Source organism: Macaca fascicularis, chromosome 1 (genome assembly GCF_037993035.2).
Source record: "Macaca fascicularis isolate 582-1 chromosome 1, T2T-MFA8v1.1".
In the NCBI taxonomy this organism is placed as follows: domain Eukaryota; kingdom Metazoa; phylum Chordata; class Mammalia; order Primates; family Cercopithecidae; genus Macaca; species Macaca fascicularis.
In genome coordinates, this window is record NC_088375.1 from 101,899,536 (window position 1) to 101,919,121 (window position 19,586).

General features: G+C 44.9%; 2 protein-coding genes across 10 annotated transcripts in view; one reads left to right on the top strand and one right to left on the bottom strand.

The window, feature by feature from the left end:
• CADM3 (cell adhesion molecule 3) overlaps nt 1–18,094 on the bottom strand; it is a 31,763-nt gene extending 13,669 nt beyond the window's left edge. For 2 of the 4 annotated variants that reach the window (XM_045399486.2, XM_045399480.2), the window contains exon 1: nt 17,862–18,094. In XM_045399486.2, the coding sequence (XP_045255421.1) occupies nt 17,862–17,943 (82 nt within the window). In that variant the 5' untranslated portion in view covers nt 17,944–18,094. Of the gene's footprint in view, nt 1–944; nt 1,556–17,861 lie in introns of those variants that run through there. The other 2 variants (XM_065543949.2, XM_065543944.2) reach the window with 2 other exon arrangements.
• The window catches only part of AIM2 (absent in melanoma 2), a 130,830-nt gene continuing 112,402 nt past the window's right edge, over nt 1,159–19,586 (top strand). For all 6 annotated transcript variants that reach the window (XM_074039850.1, XM_015455099.3, XM_045399520.2 and 3 more), the window contains exon 1: nt 1,159–1,931. The gene's annotated coding sequence lies outside the window, so the exon portion shown is untranslated. The remainder of the gene's footprint in view (nt 1,932–19,586) is intronic.

Genomic DNA, 19,586 nt, shown 5'->3' on the forward strand with positions numbered 1-19,586 from the left:
AAGCATGAGCCCTACATGTATCCTGCTACAGTGTGGGGCTCTACTTTCATTGCTGGGCATGTGGGAAAGTCTAGGTCCCTATGAAAAATAGGTCCACCGGGATACCTAACAGAAGGTAGTTTTCTCACCAACGGGAGAAATTAACTAGAGTTCTGAAAAAGGAAGTGACCTTTTCTCTGAAGGCGTGAATTAAAGGAGGATGCTAACTTTTTATCAGTCAGTCACAGAATATTAGTGCCAAAGAGATCTTAAGAGTTCATCCAGTCTAGTTCTCCGACTTTGCAGATGAGGACAATGAAACCCTTAAAGGTTAAAAGTGACTTGGTGAAGGTCACTATAGAAAAATGAAAGACCACCAAAGATTTCTCATTCCTTATCCAGAATTTTCTGCTCCACCATACGATTCACTAAAATTACTACACATTTAATAATTAGAAAATACTTTCACATGTAATCCTCTTAATAAACCTGTAAAATAAGTACAAGGATATTATCATTCTTATTTTGCAGAGTTAAAATACAATGAAATGACTCGCCCAAGGTCATACAAATAGGAGACGAAGACTAGAAATTCAATGCCTGATTTTAAATGCAAAGCTCTATTTGTTTCAACGTGGGACTCCCTCCATTGAAGAAACAGATCATGGTAAGGGCTGAAAGTCGTACCATGTCTTCCCAGATTGTTACCTTCTATGGGATACTCAAATTATCTTTTTTTCCTACTCTACCCTTAGCCCCTCTAAATGATTGAGTCTGCTCCTTCCTCTGGTACAACAAACTCCTTTTCCAGGGCCTGCGTCACCGTCTCAGCTCTCTTCCTACAAGGTGGCTCCCAAACCCTTTCTTGAGGTACTGTAAGGAAAACTAAGGAAACTGAGAAACTTTCTTCCTACATTCCCCCGTAGAGAATTTTAAAACAATTCCATGCTCCCTTTGGCACCTACCTTACCCCTACCTGTCTGCTCATGCCTTTCTTGATTACTGGAATTCCATTTCCAAGAAATACCCAATGGCCTAAGTCCCTAGCCCAACCTGAAGAGGCGGAGGGACAAAGAAACCGGCCTTGCGAATCTTTTCAGGGTCTCCCGCCGCAGGGCCCCGAAGTAGCCAATCAAGCGCGCAAAATTCAGTGAGCTCATCCGCTGCTGAGCAGAGCCCGGAGCTGCTACGTGTCCGCGCCCTGGAGTCACGGGAGAACTTCGCCAGTCGTCCCAGCGCGACCCAGAGCCAGCTAGGGAGAGGCAGGTGGGAGAGGAGAGGGGAGAAAGGGGCGCTAGGACCAAGAGAAGGCACGCGGGGGCCGGGAGGTCGAGATTACAAAGAAAAGTGGGACGTGGGCTTAGGGTCCCAGAGGAAGAAAAGGACTGGACTAGGGAGAGAATTGCCTAATCAGAAGCAAAGGGAAAGAGAGGCGAGGGGCCAGAGGAGAGGGGAGGGAGAAGACGAGGGGTACAGGAGAAAGAGGGGTGGAGAGGGAAGGGAGAGAATGGGAGGCCGGAGTGGGGAGGGAGTCAGGCAGGAAGCGGGCGGCGTTCGAGAGTCCTAGCATGGGAATGGGGCTCTGAGACAGCTGCGGAGGTTCCCTGGCTTCCATGGAGGCACCGCCCCTCTTCTCTTCTCCTCACAGACAGCTTCCAGGAGATTTTAGAAATTGCTCTGTTCTTAAATGGGAGAAGCGCTAATGCCCAAATGCTGAGAAGGAGTAAAGCGGAGAAAACAGAGAAAAACAGTCACAAGTAGAGAGAAGTAGGCAGGAAAGGCGGGAAGGGGAATTGTCGATAAAAGAGAGGCAAGCAGGATGAGAATGAGAGAAGGAAAGGGGGCTGGGGAGAGGGTCAGGGCTGTCACATCCAGCAGGGGCTCTCCCTGAGTGCCTCACACTCACCCTGCTACTTTCTGTGCACACGGAGGACGGAGGCAACCTGAAGGTGGTGAGTGCTCATATTGTTTCTCCGGTTATGTGTTCGTGGGTGCCCTGTGTGAACGTCATCACACGGTAGGGAACCAAATTGGTTGTGCCAAGGTGTGGGACGACGGCAGAGGGACAGGGAGAAGACAGAGAGGAGTCACACTCAGCCCCTCGGTATTGGTGTCCAGTGCACAGTGAGTATTAAATAGGCCTTTGCTCAAATCAGTGCAGGAAATAGCCGTCTCATACCATGGTATAGGACTTTCAGTTTGCAGAGTGGATTTTCAACCACGAATTCACTTAATCTCAGAACAAACTCAAGAGATAGGAAGCCAGAAAGAACGGCTTTTTACAATGAGGTTCAATTACTTACCTAAAGGCACACAAATAGCATACCTCTCCAGAATCCTTTCTGTCTCTGATGGTGCTTTGGGGGCTTTTTCAACATTTTATGTTTCTTACAGCATTCCAGTGTGATTTACTTGCTTAGTTATCAGTCTCCTCAGCTAAACTTTGAGCTGGTTAAGAGCAAGAGCCTTAAGTTATTCATCGTTGTATCTTTAGCACTTAGCCCATAGTGGGCTCTCGGTACATTTAATTGGCTCTGGTAATTCATTCAGCCACACTTGGCACTGTGCTATGTATATTGTGAATCAGGCAGAGCATGTATTCTGTCCAACAGCATGGGCTTAGTCTTCACTCTCCTGTTTCTTCTTTCATCTGTGCTTTTTTCTGCATCCTCCTCAGTTGCTTTTCTCCTTGCTCATATTTCTTTCATCCCTCCCCTCCTCCTGCATTTCATAGGCATCTTTTTTCTGCATAGGCTGAATAAGTGAAATAGTGATGTAGATCATTCAAACCAAACTGAATTGTTCAGATGAGAGGACTGATAACCAAATAATCTCCAATAAATGGCATATTTGGGATATGCATGATGTATTGCCTCTATGGGTTTACAGAGAACTCACTCTGATATGTGGTGTCTTAAGAAACTGTAAGAGGTGGCTGGTTTTTTTTTCTTCCCCCGGGGGTGACATTTCTCCCTCTAATTTTGAAACGCACTTATAATCTCATGTCTTCTCTTGAGAACTGACTCTTAATACGCTTGAAAGTTACTCTGTCGTTTTTATAAAATTGTAAGCCTGTATAATAAATTACGAATGGCCACTCCCCAGGGAGTGGATGAGTGATTATAATGCTATCAACAGAAACATGGATAAGTAGCAGGAATTATAACCTGGGTTGTGAAAGACTTGTACCTTCTTTGGATTCAGATTGTGTCAGTCATTTATGACATCAGCATGAATTCTCTCAATGAATTCAGACTGGAAAGGAAAACTTAGGAGTACTCTGAATGGGTGGTATGGAATTTGAAGTGGAAATAGGAGCTCAGAAGGCGCTTCTGTCACTGAGACCATACAACCATTAGTGAGAGAAGGCCCAGGCAGATCAGTCATATCGGTCACATTCTTTCCCTGCTTAGAAACCATCACTGACTCTCCAGTCTCTGCAGATAATACCCAAAGTTGTCAGCCTAGCCTTCAAGGTTCTGTACAGTCTGATGCTGAACTTCCTTTCAGTTTTGTCTTTTCTCTACTCCACTCACTCCAGGTGCATTCCAGGCCTGTGAAGCCGTTTGGAACTCTCTCTATGAACGCTTTGTTTTCCTGCATCCATTCCTTTGCCTGCAATAACTTTGCTGATGATGCCCTTTGCCCATCTTCACACGTCTAAACCTTACCCATGCATAAAGCCTACGTTTTGGGGCATTTCCTTCCAGAAGTCTTCCCTGGTTGTCCCAGATTTAAATAATTCCCCATTTCTCTGAGTTACACACTTTATCTGCTTTTTCTTAAGTTATGCATTTCTTTCTACTTTGTACTGCAAGTTTGACTTTCCTCCTAAATTATAAAGATTCCATAGGTAGGGTCTGATGCATTTTGTATCCAGTATTGGCTCTAATATAGCATATTGCATATAGAACTTGCTTAATAAATATTTCTTTATTAAATGAATCAGATACTAAGCATCTTCTGTTGTGAGAGTTAAGTTCAAAATTTCCAGTAAAGAGGAAATAGCAAACCAAACAGGATATGAATAGGCCAAGGGAGATGGTAGACTACCCAGAAAACTGTAAGACAGAAGAAATTGGTATTTGTCAACAGTTTCTATATGTCAGGATCCAAATTAGTTGCTGTATATTCATTATTCCAGAATAATCTTTTAATAGATAAACACGATTACACACATGTTAAAGCCAAATTAAGAAACTTGTCCTTATGATATATCTATTATTAGATACTGGGATAGGATGAACTTTAAACTTAGACCACTCTGACCACAAAGCCCAGGCTTTCTGCACATCTTTACTACACTGTCCCCCTCTGCAGAAGCATGTATTTTGTGTGTGTGGTGGTAGGGTAGAGCGTAAAGTGGGAAAGATTCCTCGTTGCATTGCTGGCCAGGGGTGATTCACCTAAATAATATTTACAACATTCACCTGCAGTATGATGAAAATGACAGTATAGCAAATTGGAAATGGGTACCTGTGGTGTTGATAGTCCTGTGGTTTGTACCTGTTGAATTACATTTTTACTTGGATGCCTTAGTATACCTGCACCTATACCTCTGGGACTATTTCATGGACTCCTAAGTGCCTTACCATGTGGGACTCTTTAGATAACCACGCAAATGGCATGTCTAGTTAAAAAAAAGAAAAAGCCTCCTTGTGTTTTCATAGCACTCTAGCACCTAGGCTGAAAACTAAAAAAATTATCTTCTTATTTGTTCTGAATTGCTTTGGAGGTTTCTTAATTCTTGATTTATTTGCTCATGGGTTCTAGTATCTTTAGGATTTCCAGCATTTTAAAGGACAAAGTAGCCCTTTCACCCACTGATTTTCTTCCTGTTGATTGTTCATGTTAAGACTGGCAGAGGTGGGAATTGAAGAATTACTAATGTGCTTCTTTAAAGCAGCATTGGCACCTGTTATTCAGTTTTTCACTCATAGCACAGAATCTTACACATAGTAAGTGCTCAATAAATATTTATTGAATAAATAAATGAGTAACTCAAATAAATAAAAATGTATTGTCTTGAATTTAAGTAACTTTAGTGGAAAGTCTATGAAAGTCTGCCAGTGTAAGCCCTGATTGCTTGGTTTATATATTGTCCCTGCCGTGTCTGTTTTGGGGACCTACAACATATTGCCCTTACAGCCATAAACAGGGTCACAGGTGCACATGTCAGATGGTAGAACAAGAGGACAGAGCTCTCCTGCATAACTGCTGCTGGCCTTGCCAGTGCTTGGGTCCAGAGTCCCACTTCCCTGACTGTAGAAAAAAACAGCTCCCTGAGTAGGAGTTGATGATGATGGTGATGATGATGATGATGACTCAGCATTTCTCTAACTCCAGAGTTAAAAATACTGTTCATCCCAGCCTACTTGTTATTCCTCACGACTACCATGACAGGTGGGTGGAGGAGTGTTATCTCCAAGGGAAAAACATATTGGGGGCTGCGGCCCAGAATACTGAAGGGACCCACTTTTAGAATGGTTTATCTACATCCATTGCTGGGCTCCTTGTCCAGATTATGTCATTCTCATTTTTCCCTAACCCCAGCTTCTTGTGAATTCTATGTACAGTTGGATCACACACACAAGAGACTGGCCATAGCAAAATCAGAATTAGAACTCAGCCCCTGGAGCTTTTCTTTATGCTCAGAGTGACAGTTTTCTTTGACAGTGAATGTTTGATTGTGGATTTGGAAGAAATCAGACCAGTTCCATCTGAATTCTGGTTTAGATGAAAACTTCAAAATTTGGGGGAGTTGCTTTGACTTTAGAGCACAAAACGCTGGTCAGAAGGAACTCTGTACAGTTAACTTCCTTCGGTGGTTCTTGGGCAGCCAGCAGCGATGCCACATTTACTGAAGTCACTATGTAATTTCCTAATCTAAGACTTTGATTGCCTGAATGTCAAAATATTCTCTTACATCCTGCCCTCCGTTCCTTTCTAACTCTGTCTGTCCCCCGTTAAATTCCTAATTCCCTAATGGCTACGATATAACAGTGCAGTCAAATAGAAGCTGGCCATACGGGGTGGGAGTTATTCTGTCATCTGGTACCCTCTTTCTTTTCAGATACTATTTTTTCCTTTTTCATTGCTCCTCCGGGAAAGGCCTCTTGTCCCCTCACAGGCAGCAGGATCTCCTAAAGGATCTCCTTTCTTTAGCTCCGATGCGCTCCAGCTCACATCCACTTTGGAACTTCAGAGCTCAGTCACGCTTCAGCTGCCTACCCCCCTGATCTAGGCCTTCTCTCCACCTCACTGCCCCATCCACCCTCTTTCTGGCTGGGCTACTGAGACTTTGCTCCTCCATGTTTCCTCCCTCTATTATTTCTGTTGCTGTCTGGTTTTTCCTCCTAGAGTCTTGTTTATCAAGCAGCCTCTTGATAAACTACTCCGTCCCAGCTTTGCTTTACTCTCCTAGGAGGCATACAGGATATGAGTGAATATAGATGGTCAATAGGAATGGAGAACAGAATCCTCACTGTAAGAAGTCCTAACATGTGGATTAGCTACTTAGCTTGGTAAAGCCTGGGCCAGAGAGCCAGGATTTATGGACTGAGGAGTCCTACACTATTAGATTATCTAAGAGATTTAGATTTAGAAGGAACCTGTACCCAATCTGGACTCAAACATGTTTATTATTACACCTTGGCAGACATCTTTTGGTTCCATCCTAAGCGGGTTGAAAATGAAAGGCTTTTGTTTTCTGCTTTGGGAATGGTGTGTGGCTAGGCTTTTCCAGGCTGAATAAGGAGGGAATCTTTTGAGATAGTTAGCTAGCTTGCCTGTGGTGGGTGTTAAGATGGGGTTAAAATGAAAAGCTTATCTTAGAGTTAACCCTTGATTCTCACTGAAAAACAATTATTATTAACATTTTTTAATATCCAAAGTTTAAGAGAAAATTCAAATGTTTTTCCCTATCCAAACTTTAAGGTATTATGAATACATGTATTTTACATATTTCCTAAAACCTTTAAGCCAACTTGCATATCTGGCCATTGCCTACTGAATCCTAAGGGTCAGAGGTGGTTATTTCTAAGATCCTTTTGATTTTACGGAAGGATGGAACTAATGCCCTTTCTGACTCTCTATTGCCCAAATTCAGTAATGCCTTTTTCTCTTTCTGTTGCACCTAATTATGCCCAAAATATTCTCCCCTCTATGATTCTTAAAAGTGTAGATTTTTATAGTTGACAAGATATTAAGTATTAACTGGTCCAATCCTCTTATTTTAAAGATGAGGAACCAAGGCTCAGAGAGGTTTAGGAACTTGAGCATGGTCACACAGGCAGTGAGTGAGACCTGTACTCATTGACAGTTCATAGCAGTCCTTGTGGACTGGCTAATTCAGTGATTAATTTGACATTAAGTGTGATTATATTTCCACTGACACCTACCCTTCCTATGCCCCATCTCCTGTACACGATACTGAGGAACTCCAGGACCATGGACCTTAAGAGAAGTAAGTCTACTAAATGCCCAGTAGGTTGGGGAAGTTGGGTTATGATGAAGAGGGAGTCCCTGAAGATGGGGCAGATGGCATCTTCTTACACTTCAGGGCTTTACTGGCAGGTTCCAGTTCACACAGAAGAGGCCATCAGGCAGAAGTCACTGCCATGCCCTCTGGAGCTCAAAAGGGTGACTGTGAGGACACGCCACATGTGTGTGTGCATGTGTGTGTGTGCGCGCGCTTGCTGGCATCTGCACGGTGAAGAGCTGAGGGAATGCTAACCTGATTGTGAAGCAGGAGACAGGGGCCAGAACAGAAGAGGAAAAAAAAAAAAAAGCAGAGGAACATGTCCTATTCTTGAGCTGGAGAGAGAAAAAATCTGGAGGCAGAAGTGGGCTTGTGGTAGGCTGAGGGGGGCCCTCAGAGACTTAGTTAAGATTCCGAGGAGCAGAGACTGGGAAGTGGGTGGCAGGGAAGGAGGTGGGGACAGCTGTTGCTTTGATTTGCTATTGAGTCAGTGTTCTTGGTGCATTAGCACCAGGAGGGAGCCCTGGGCTGGCCCCCAACCAAAACAAGCCCCTCTGTAGCCAATACTGAGTTGTAGCAAGAACTGCAGTTGAGAGAAAAAGGAAGGGGATTCGATCCCAAAAGAGTCTCTTCCTTGCCTTAGCTGCTTCCTTCTGGGACTGGGCTATGTGCTCTAGACAAGCATCTGGTGGTCTGCCCGAAGAGCATGGGAGGGTGAGGTGAAACAGCACAGGGGAGGGCTCAGTGAGGACCTCTAGAGCACAGATTCTGTGCAGGTACTAACTCTCTTCAGCTGTTTTGGAGTAGGCCCCTGAAGACAGGATGATAACAACCCCGAGCCATTTTAGGAGTGTCTGTTTATCCCATCTCCTCATTCGCTTCTCACTATGATCAAACACTTTAGACACACGGACAGGTATGACTTGAAATCTGCATTCTAATGCAATACAGTCAGGAGGCCAGACTTTGAACTCTTAGTTGTCCTCTTAAACTAAGTAGAGGGATTTTATGCCCTTTCCCTCCATTTATCTTGCTACTTTCACACACATGTAATAGAACTGGGGGGAAAAAGTTCCTCATCTTAGGAAAGTACTTGAGAAAAGAAACATAACAGATTCCAATGGGAGAATTCAATTTAGCTCATTGGAAGGGTATGGGAAAATAGAGACTGGGAATGGGCCAGAAAGCCCAGAAAATCAGGAGAAATAAAGAATAGATTCTCTGGAGATGAAAAATCTCAGCCCAGGTTCCAACAGCTTGCTTATACTCTGCAGTACCTATCCCAGTGCCCCAATACCTGTCTGAGCGCATGGATGAATTCCCTTTCTCAGTGGGCTCTGTCTTGTTCTCCTATGCTCCTTACATTGCACTTTAGATATTTCAGGCTGATGGCTTGGTGTGGTGGGATAACAATGCTGTGGAAAAGTTTAATTTGTTAGAAGTCAAGCAAGAAAGCACTCATCTCTGCTGGTTCTTATTTTCCTGACTTGTTTTTACTGTTACCCTTCACTGGATGATCGGAGTCAAGGTGTGGATGACAGGTTCAGGGCAATGGTTAGGAGCATTACATGAAGAAAAATGTGTTCTGCTCTACACACCCACAGTACTCTAGTTTCACTGATTCCCCCAATCCTAACTGCTATTTAGTCTCCCTACACTCTCCTCACTTAAAAAATAAAAGTCTGTATTTTTAAAATTGCTGTACATTGTTTGCATTAGCCTCACTTTGTACCTTCCTGAGAATTTAACTCTTCCGTGAAACAGATACATTCTCCCAAGTCCACAGATCTCACAGTCCCCGAAATGGAAAATAATACTGTTCTGACAAAAAGAACTCTTATCTCTCTTCTTAAATCTCCATTGAGTGTCTCTTATTTGATGTGGGCAAAAATATTTTTGTTCCCTAAGATGGGTGCATATTTTGACATGTGCCCCTCAACACACACACATAAAACACTCTGATTCTCACTAATCATATTTCTGGGTGTTTTTTTTTTTTCTGATATGAACACACAGATTTTATTATGACCCAGATACAGAGTCCTTTTCACATGCCCATATTAATCAGAACCCCTTACTTCCAGAAAACCATATGGCTTAAACTCAAGAGATTCTCCCCAAAGCAGAATTCAGGCTCTCTCTCCTGCTCAAACTCCCCAGGAGAGGGCCAGAATCCTCTCCTCTCCAGGGCTGAGGCTCGGTCCATCTGTCACTGACATTGGACTCCAGGACTTGGAAACCAGAAAAGAGTTGGCATTAAGTGGCAATTGAGGATAAATGAAAATATGGGAGGCTCAGGGGCTTAGTGGTGGTAATTTTTATATTTTTGTGAGATTAGCAGATAGAAATTATGGGAAGAAACATATATGTATTTGGAAAGATCTCATCCTTAAGAACTACAGTAAGAACTAGTGAGTGCAATTGTTCTACTGTAATTTTTGCATTTGCTGGGCAAAAAAAAAAAAAAAAAGATTAGGAGCAGATGGTAAAACTGGCTTCTCATTTTATAATAACTCAAGAACTCAGCTCCAGGCTCTTCAAAGACTGACTGACCGCTATGCTAAGTTCCAAATTACCTGTCATTGATGTACTTACTGAAATCAGAATTGGAAGCAAAGAGCCAGGTCATAGAAGGGTAAAAGTAAACATATGAAACAAAAATATGCATATTTCCAATAAAATCTTGTATCAGAAGTACTAGTTCTTCATCCTACCTTGCCAATATTTGGGAGTATCTGAAGAAAGGGGAGAAATGAATAATGGCTAGCCTACAGATGAGTGCCTGAGACATCAGCCTTCATTTCTTTTTCTTTTTTTTTTCCTAGGGCAAGGTGATGCACCTGACCTTCTTGACCCTGAACTAGAAGTAAATGAGCTAAAGGTGCTTATAATTAGCAATCAATACACAATTAGTGTAGGTGTAGCTGGGGAAAGGGAAAATAAATCCTTAGAGAAGACAACATTTTAGTTTGTTCTTTAAGTTATTTAGCTTTCTTATTGTTCTCTTGGAGACTTCCAAGAGAAAGATAGAGAGAGAAGAGAAGGTTAAAGAATCCCAGGGGTAAGAGTTCACATTAAAGAATGATATATGTGCTGAAAAATATGTTGAGATTTCTGTATTTGAGTCTTTTTTGAAACCTGCCTGCTCTTCATGAGAATGGGGGTTTAGGAAGATGAGTAGATGGGAGACACTCCAGCTGTTACTATAACCCTAATTCTGTCTTGCTGAAGGCTCGCTCATAGAGATAAATCACTCTCATTACCTGTCCTTGAGGAATGAAGTTTCTCCTTGTTTCAAATGAAGAAATGAAAGAGGAGTCCTGGAAATTCATCCTGGAAGCCTGCCTCTTCTACTGGACTCTGCTGTAGGTCACTCATAAGTATTAACTATTATATTAACTTTTATCCATAAATTGACATGGGAAAATCAGCATTTAGGGGATGAGAAGGTTGTGTAGTTCTGATGTGATGTGAAGAACAGGCTGGCTAATATAAGACTGACAGGAGCTGAGCGCTGTCAGCTCCCTACCCCGTTTGATATCATCAGCTTATTGGAAGATACCCTCAAAGCATAGCAGAGTACAGTTTAAAGATGCATCTACTGAGATACGGCCAAGGACCTGTGCTCTCGGAGAAGATGGTTATATTTAAAGGCATTTAGTTTTGCACAAGGTGGTTATGAAGGTGGGGAAGTTAAGTCAAGATTTTGATATTTGTTTTCTCCTGTACACGTACTAACTAGGCCTAACCCTGCTTAGCTTCCGAGATAAGACAAGATCCAGTGCATTCAGGGTGGTATGGATGTATACTTGACACTTGTTTTCTATGCCTCTCATTTACCGGATTCCTCCATTATCTATTTTGATAACCCATTGTTATGTATTGTCTTTGCTAAGGTTGAAGGAAAAGGGTAAAAAAGCACCATCACGGGAAAGTTAGAGTTGGTTGTCATGCTCAGAGTGCTGTTAAGAGGTACATGTTTATAAACTGAGTAGGATTCATTTTACATTCCACACTTATAGTGTATACAGTCAATCCTGCATATCTATGGGTTCCACCTCCATAGATTCAATCAACTGCAGATTGAAAATATTTTTAAAAACTGTGCCAGTGCTAAACTTGTATAGACATTTTCTCCTGGCATTATTGCCTAAACAATACAGTAAAACAACTATGTACATAGCATTTAGATTGTGTATGGTATTATAAGTAATCTAGAGATAACAAAGTATACAGGATAATGTGCATAGGTTATATGCAAATACCACTCCATTTGATATCCAGGACTTGTGCATCTGCAGATTTTAGTATCTGTGGGAGGTCCTGGAACCAATCCTTCATGGATACCAAAGTACAACTGTATATGGTTATCATATAAGAGCAATACTATCTCAATCTAAAACAGAACTATATATAGTTGTATTTTTAATCTATGAATCCAGATATGACAAAACATTCAATTCTTTTGAGGCCATTTGAGGTCACTGTAGGCCACAATTTCCTGAGCATCTTACAAAAACCTTCTAGCACTGCTTTTTTAACCTAAGAATTGCTTGCCCTTCTGTTCCCTTCCTGCAGTTGATTAGATGGCTGTAAGGACTTCCTAGATCTATATCTCAGAGTTTTGTTATGTGTTTATGGTGGAACAGGTCAGGGACCATAACCAAGAACATGTGTGTGTTTGTGGTGGCAGGGAGGGAGATTCTAGCCCTGTTCTGGGGACTGCACTGTGGAGAATAAGGAGATTATGAAACTTGGAGGTAAAACAGGACCATGGAGAGCAACAAGAAAAGCCTGGAGTGTCACTGTCAGGGGCTAGCACCATGGAGAGCTCAAAGCACAGGTATAATAGCTTGCTCCATAAAGAACAGGGAACTGGGATCATGGGGTAAGGCAGCCAGCTCTCAAGCACAGGAACTAAAAGAACAGACATCATGCTTCTATTAGGATCACTCTATGCTCATCACTTGCTCTCTCTGAAGTGCTTTATTTGAACCTGCCAGGGTGATACACAGCCAAGAGACTGTGCTGAAAAATGAGGACCACCACCAGACTCAGTTTGTCAACATGAGCCTCTGTGATTACATTAGATACCTACATATTAGTGGTGACGGAGGGACTTTTAATATGCTTTAGCTTACCATGAGTAAAATTAGGCCTATCTTCTAAAGACGGAACTGAGAGCCTGTGCTCCCTCAGAGACAGTAGGGCACAAGAAAGTCAAAATACATATTTTCGTCAGGTAGGGTATGAGATGTATCAGACTCAGAATGTCCCAATGTATCCAAAATTGCTATAAGTAGTTCAGACAACCACACTAGAAGACAGGTATGGAATCACGCCTCTTGTTCTCAGGATTTAGAAGTTTCTCTGTTAGTTGAGAAATTTCATGACTGTCTTAAGGGTTAGGAAAATATTGGTAAAGAGAGAAATGATTCTTTAGTATTTGCTGCTTCAGTGAAGAGTATGTACCTTTACTTCTTAGCATCTTAGCTTCTGTTGTGTAAAAATCCCAACAGATTCATGTGTTCAAGCCTCCTGAAGGCTTGACTTCTCTGTACTAGAAGGGATGGATCTCCTTGTCATATATAACAGAATTGGACTGGGTTTCTACTTGGGTAGTTATTGGAGCCCCGGGCACCAGCTGGTTCTGACCTTGTAAAAAATGATCACTGCTGCTGATCCTAGAGGCAGAAACAGGTCTCTAGCCCTGGAAACTTGTTCTTCTTCATTTTATGATGACATGGTGTGTTTATACTTAATCTGAGCAAGTTCTTAGAAACAGAATCTTTTTCTGATGGCTTGCTTCTCCAGGGTCCTTTTCTGATGGTTTGTTTCCCTCTGTCTTTTGTAAGAATTTCCACGGGGATTGCTATTCTCAGAGATCAAGGGTGGACCTCTAAAACATGACCTCATACAGGAAACAAAATATTCTAGTACATGGGCCTATGGTCAATGTTAAACATGAAACATTACATTCTAACATGAAAAATAAAAGAAGATATAATTACCAAAACTTTATAATAACTTTGAATTTTTCACTCAGTAGTCAGTAAGGAACTGGTCCAGTCCACAGCTTGCTTTCAACAAGAATCTGGAACCTAGATCACCATCCTTAGGTAAAACTCTATTACAGAGAATTAGATGACAAAAAAGGGATTGTTGAACCAGTATGCAGTTCCACTGGAGTAGGACATAACAAAGAATAAGACTAGTCACAGCCCCAGGGGTTTTCTTTCTCTGGTGATATTTGTGAAGATTTTTTTCCTACCATGTGATTTAAGGAAAATAAACTTTTAATCCCATTTTACATATTATTTGGACTGCAAGAAAGCAGTAACATCGAGAAGTACCAAAATCAAATCTAAGAATCTACAGAGCAATGGCACAACCTCTCAATTATTTCAAAGTAACCAGAACGCCAAAGAGATGCTGCCTGTGGAAATTTATGGCTGCAGAACTATGAGTCACTCTCTCCAAGTGAGTAGTGAATATCTCCAACAAGGCACTCTTGCAATTAGATTTGGACCTCCTTTCTTCTTCAGTTGGAAGAGGAAGGAGAAAGAGCCTAAGGGTAGTAAGCTGGCTCATTCTGTCAGTCTAGGACAGAGGATTTTGAACTGTGTGGCAGAACCCCAGGTAGTTCCTTAAGGATTATAGGAATGTGTAAAAGCCAGTAAGACAGGGAAAAGGGATATAGGTCTTACTTCACTATTTCAACAACAGCAGTTCTCCTTTGATATGTTTTTCTCATTTGTTAAAAATGTCTCACATCTTTGTTTTAAAAACAAAATGGGAAAACTCCTGCCGTAGAGGAAACTATTAAAACCAGCAGTGCTATCCAGATCTATGGAGAAGCTTAGAATAGAGTGGCATAACTGCTGGGTAGGCAGTTGACGTTACATAGGTTAGGACCTACATGAAACACACTGATTCTTCATGGAGTTAACTAAACTCTGCTATATGAGTGTCTCTGTGATGGTCTTAACTTTTCCGTGCCAGAAGATGCACATGTCTAAAAGGAGAGCATATCCTTCTCAAGAGTTACAGCTGCAACTAGGAGGAGAACAGGAACAGAAACAGAACAGTTACAGCTGCAACTAGGAACAGAGACTGGATGGAGTCGATCTGCCAAACAGATCTGTGTACAGCACTAGAGCGAATGCCTGCTGGACTTCTCTGGCACATTGGGCGTGATGTCCTCACTGGGCATCTGGCCAGGGGGCTGTAGAATGAATGATAGTGGACAGAGGTCATTGAGAAGAAATAGATGTTCATGTGTGGGGCAGCGCAGTACAAGGTTAAATTGCTATAAACTTATCTGAAACAAAGAGAGGCTATCCGTCTATCTGTCTTTACCCTAGGTCAGTTCACAGAGTGCTGGAAATAACTTGAGAAGGAAGAACCCAAGAAAGCTGGTCACAGTGTTGAATACTGAGCTATTCACCAGAGAGAGGACACATTAAGTTCATAGACTTGAGTCCTCCAAAGCTAGAATTGTCAACCACAGTGAAAACTAGTGGAGAAATGTGAGAAGGAAGGGCAGATGGGACATTCTAAATGTCTTACCTGTTCCTGAGCTGTTGGCACAACTCTCATGGCCAGTCTTAGATATCAGTTGCTTGCCCTCTCAATCCCTGTTCAGCCTTATGAAGCTTAAGAAATTTATGCTGTGCCCCAGGGGACGATATGCCCCAGCAGCACATTAAGTTTGTTTCCTTATTCTAAATGGGAAAAGATATGCTACCACAACAGCCTTGACAATTCAAGCATCAGCATAAGAGTATCTTGTCCTTAAACCTTCACACCACATCTCTCATAGTTTTGGTCAAACATTACCAGTTAAGTACATTTTGCCTAGTTTTCTTCCCAGGGGCCCCAGGCCAACTCAGGGGTACTAGACACATGTCCATGATCCTGTGCAAAATAGTCTTCAGGATCACTATCCGTGAGCATTAAATCTACGCATTTACCTCCCACCATCAGCACTGGCCTTCTTAGATCCAGAAACTAAAAGATAGAATTAATTTAAGGTAGAAGATATAGTGGTTATGTCTCATGCATCAGTGTGTCCTGAGATACTGCACACCAGACAGATGTCCATTATCTGTGAAGATAATGCTCTCCAAGGAAAATGATGCTTGGTTTGACTCTTCTTTGGAAACAGACCCCTCCTGTTCATCTCCCACTTCCCCACCTCTCCTCTGGAAATTCCCCATTTAGAAGTGACTGCTTTCCACTGTTTCTCTCAGGCCACTGCTCTGAAACATATTTCTAAATATGAGGATATAACATTTCTCTTCCTCTCAACTTTAAGCCTGAATAGGGGCTGAGCCCCCAATTTGAGGACCAAGAAAGAAGAGTGTAGTCAGTGAAGAAAGACTTGGCTAGTATACTGATTTACTCTAGTCTATAGTTTTTTTACATCTTAGAGTAGAAGAGCTCACAGCTTTCTGGATGACGTCTTTCTCTCTTTTTGGGGCCCAGCCTAGCACCATCAGTTCCCATTGCTGAATGGCTGCAGTTTGGATCATATTTGCCTCTCGTTATAAAACTCAGCAGGTTAGAAAGGCCAGGGGCTGCAGCTGAAAGTCGAGGCCTAGTAGGAGGGTCATTAGTGAGGCACAAACACCCAGCAGCCTCTCTGTCTTGCACTTAGCCTGCTCTCCCCAAAGACTCCCTTCAGCTCCTCAGTGAGTGGGGTCCTCAGTGCAGTCCTCTGGGGAAGGGGATTCCGCTTAGGGGAAAGGAGAGGCTGCTGTCTCTGTGGTGACTAGGGCGGGAACTCCCTTTGGGGAGTTTGATGGGTAGAGGGCGGAAGGAGTCAGCCAGCCAACTATAGGGAGGGGATCCCCAGGGTCCCCATACCAGGGAAGCTCCTTTATCACGATGGAGACAGGTCTGAGGGAGGTCAGGCGAGGTAGAGCGATTATTCCTCCAGTACCCTGGCTCTTCGCCTGTTTTCCTCAGATGAAATTCTCTACATCATCCTCCCCAGTTTCAACCCCTCCCCTCTCCACCCCCGCCCCGCCCTGTGCCCATCCCTGCTGGCCACTGGGTCCATCGCCCAGGAGCCACCTCCCCTTTCTCCTCCCCTGCGGTTCTTTCTGTTTTTCGTTGGCATCTGGCCGGGCATAGCCACCACCCTCCCCCTTCACTCTCCCCACTTCCCTTTGCTCCACAGAGGTCCTGTTCCCTCTCCCCCTTCCTCCATCCCAGCCCTCCTCCTCTTCCAACAGGGCGCGGGGAGAGGAGGATGCATTCCTTTAGTCTCTTCACAGCCGGCCCTCCCTCCTCAGGGACCTGAGGCTGGGAGCGGTGGCCCCCTTCCGGGTTTCCCTACACGCTGCCCCTCTGCCATCCCACTAACCGTTAGTAGCCTTTAAGAAAGCTGAGGTGCCCCCACAGCGCTGACCTACATAGCCCGGCCCAGGGCGGGAGGGGCTCTTCCCCAAGTCCCCTCACCCCTGGCCCCGCCTCCTTTCTCCCCCGACTCCCTTCCTTCATCTCTCTACCATTAGGAACCGAAGAAGGTTTGAGTTCCAGACTGGGGCAAAGGGGCTAGGTATGCTACCCCACCCCAAATTTGGGAAAATCAGTGCTTAGCCCGGGAAAGCTTTGGGTGTCTCATGCATCCTCCTCCCCAAATATCTTGATTCTTTCTTTTGCGCTCCCCCCCACCCCCACCCCGCCTCTGCTCCTGTCTGGATTTCTTTTCCCAGCTTCTACCACTGCCAGGGATATTGCCATCCTGGGCCCCCTCCGCCCTGTGGTGTTGTTTTGCTCCAAGGATAAGGGCCCCCTTCTTTGCCCACGCCCCCCTCAGCAGCCTCACCCAGACCCCCTTCTCTGCCCACTCGGAGCTGCGCCGCGGGTGGCGGCGGGGACGGGCGGGGGAGCAGAAATGTTTGCATACAGCAGTTTGGGGGATTGCACTGGGTACCCAACCCCTACAGACATACATACACAAACACCCGACACACGCCCTGACTGAAACAGCGACAAATCTCACTCCGCCCCCAACACACACTGACACAGACATACACACAGATACTGACACAGAAACGCAGAGCCAGACACCAACACAGACGCGCGCGCACACGGACAGCAACACATCCAGACCCGGGGCTGCTCCTAACGGACATCAGCCCCGAGAGCCAAATCCCGGTGCACACGCAGACACACGCTCGGTGGTGTACACAGAAGGGTGCACACGCCGGCACACCCACAGTCCACAGAGACACGGATGCTCAGAGACAGACACAAGGGTATTAGCAGCGGCTGGTGACTTTAACCCCGGTTCCAAACAAAGCCAACAGGCTCCCTCCGCCAGACTCCCGATCCCAGCCCCCGCCTCGGGTCACTCCCCTCCTCCCCAGGCGCCGCCCCCTCCCTCACTCACCGTCCTGGGAGAGGTTGGCCCCACTGGGCGCCCAGCAGCAGGCGAACAGCAGGAGCAGGAGCAAGGCGACTGGGGCCCCCATCGCGCTTCCCGGCCGGCTCCCTGGCTGGGCGCTGGCGAGCCTGAATCCCCGGGGGCTGGGGATGGGGAGGGGGTGGACTACGACGTTGACCTAAAGGGCGCCCCCGAGCCGCTTCGGAGCCCGGGGCCGAGGTGGGGACCGGGAGGGAGCCGGCGCTGCTGCAGTCGCGGGGATTAAATAGGGCGCTCGGAGCAAACCATTTGGTTGGAGGTAGAGGGGGGTTGGCGGGGGGTTGGGCTGGTCGCGGGGGGGGCAGGCTGCCGCATTCCCCACTCCCCCCACCTTCAACACCCCCTCCTTGCCTTCGTGGTGCCTTCCACCCTCTCCCCCGGGAGCTCTGCCAGCCGGGCTCGGGTGTGGATCAGAGGGAGGGAGCTGGCTCAGCAGTGGGACCCCGCGCTCACCCCTCTTAGGCTTGGGGTGGAGGGAGGGGAGTCGGACAGGGCCATGGGCCAGCTGGCGAGCATGGCCACTGCAGGCCTGGGCAAGGGCGTGCCCACTAGGCTGAGATCCTCCAGCTCCGCCCTCCATCCTTTGGCAACTGGGGATCCCCTTAAGCCCTGGGGTCCCCCACCAACGATGTACCCAGGGATATCTCTCCAGTGGATAACTACTAACTCTCAGCTTTCTCCTAAACGCTAACATCTCTAATTCCTCTTACCCAAGAGCCCATAGTTATCTGTCCAGCAACAATTTGTGGCCCCCGGCCTTAAGCCCTGGGGTCCCCCTATCAACAATGTACCCAGGGACATCTGTCCAGTGGGTAATTGCTAACTCTCATCATTCTCCTAAACGCTAACATCCCTAATTCCTCTTACCCAAGAGCCCATAGTTGTCTGTCCAGCAAGAATTCGTGGCCCCAGGCAATCTCCCTTGAAAGGCATCTTCCAGCAAACTCCCAAGCCTTGGGAACCAATGTCTCCCTCAATCTCACTCAAGGAAATAACTCACCCTCTGAAAACATGATTTCACCCCAGACTCTTGCCCAATCTGGCAGCCTAACAAAGCAACTCAGTCGTTTTCTTTCTTAACCCTCCCTATTCTATCCCTTTAACCCCCAGTCCTTTTCTCCAATATTTTTTCTTCTTTCTTGATCTTTTGCAGGATCTTGCCCATCTCAAGTTTGAGTTAGTAAGGTTCATGGATGAAGAGTCTGATCTAGAAACCCTCTAAGGACCCCTGCATCTGTGACCAAAGCAACTCTCATTCCTGAGGCCAGATGTAACAAGATGATGAGAGGTGACAACGTGCTAGCAGCACTCGCTCGCTCTCGGAATGAAGCCAGCGAGACCAAGAACCCACCAATTCCGGACACAATGAGAGATGCAGGGTGTTTGCGCTTGGTCTTGGCTTAAGTGTCCCAAATCCCTGGTGTTTGCTGTTCTTTGTGACTGAGTATCTCTGAGAGAGTCTTGATATATCTCAGAAAGGGATCTTTCTAAATCAGTCTTGCTGAAACTTAGCTTTTGGAAATACATTTCTAAATGTTAGAATTCTAGAATAAAATAATTTTAGATATGTAAGAATTCTTAGAAAATGGCTCTTCCAACCCCTTAATTATATAGGTACAACCGAGGCTCAAAGGAGGCTAACTGAACCAAGGTTACACTGACAGTTAACCGTAGAAGACACAAGTGGTGGCT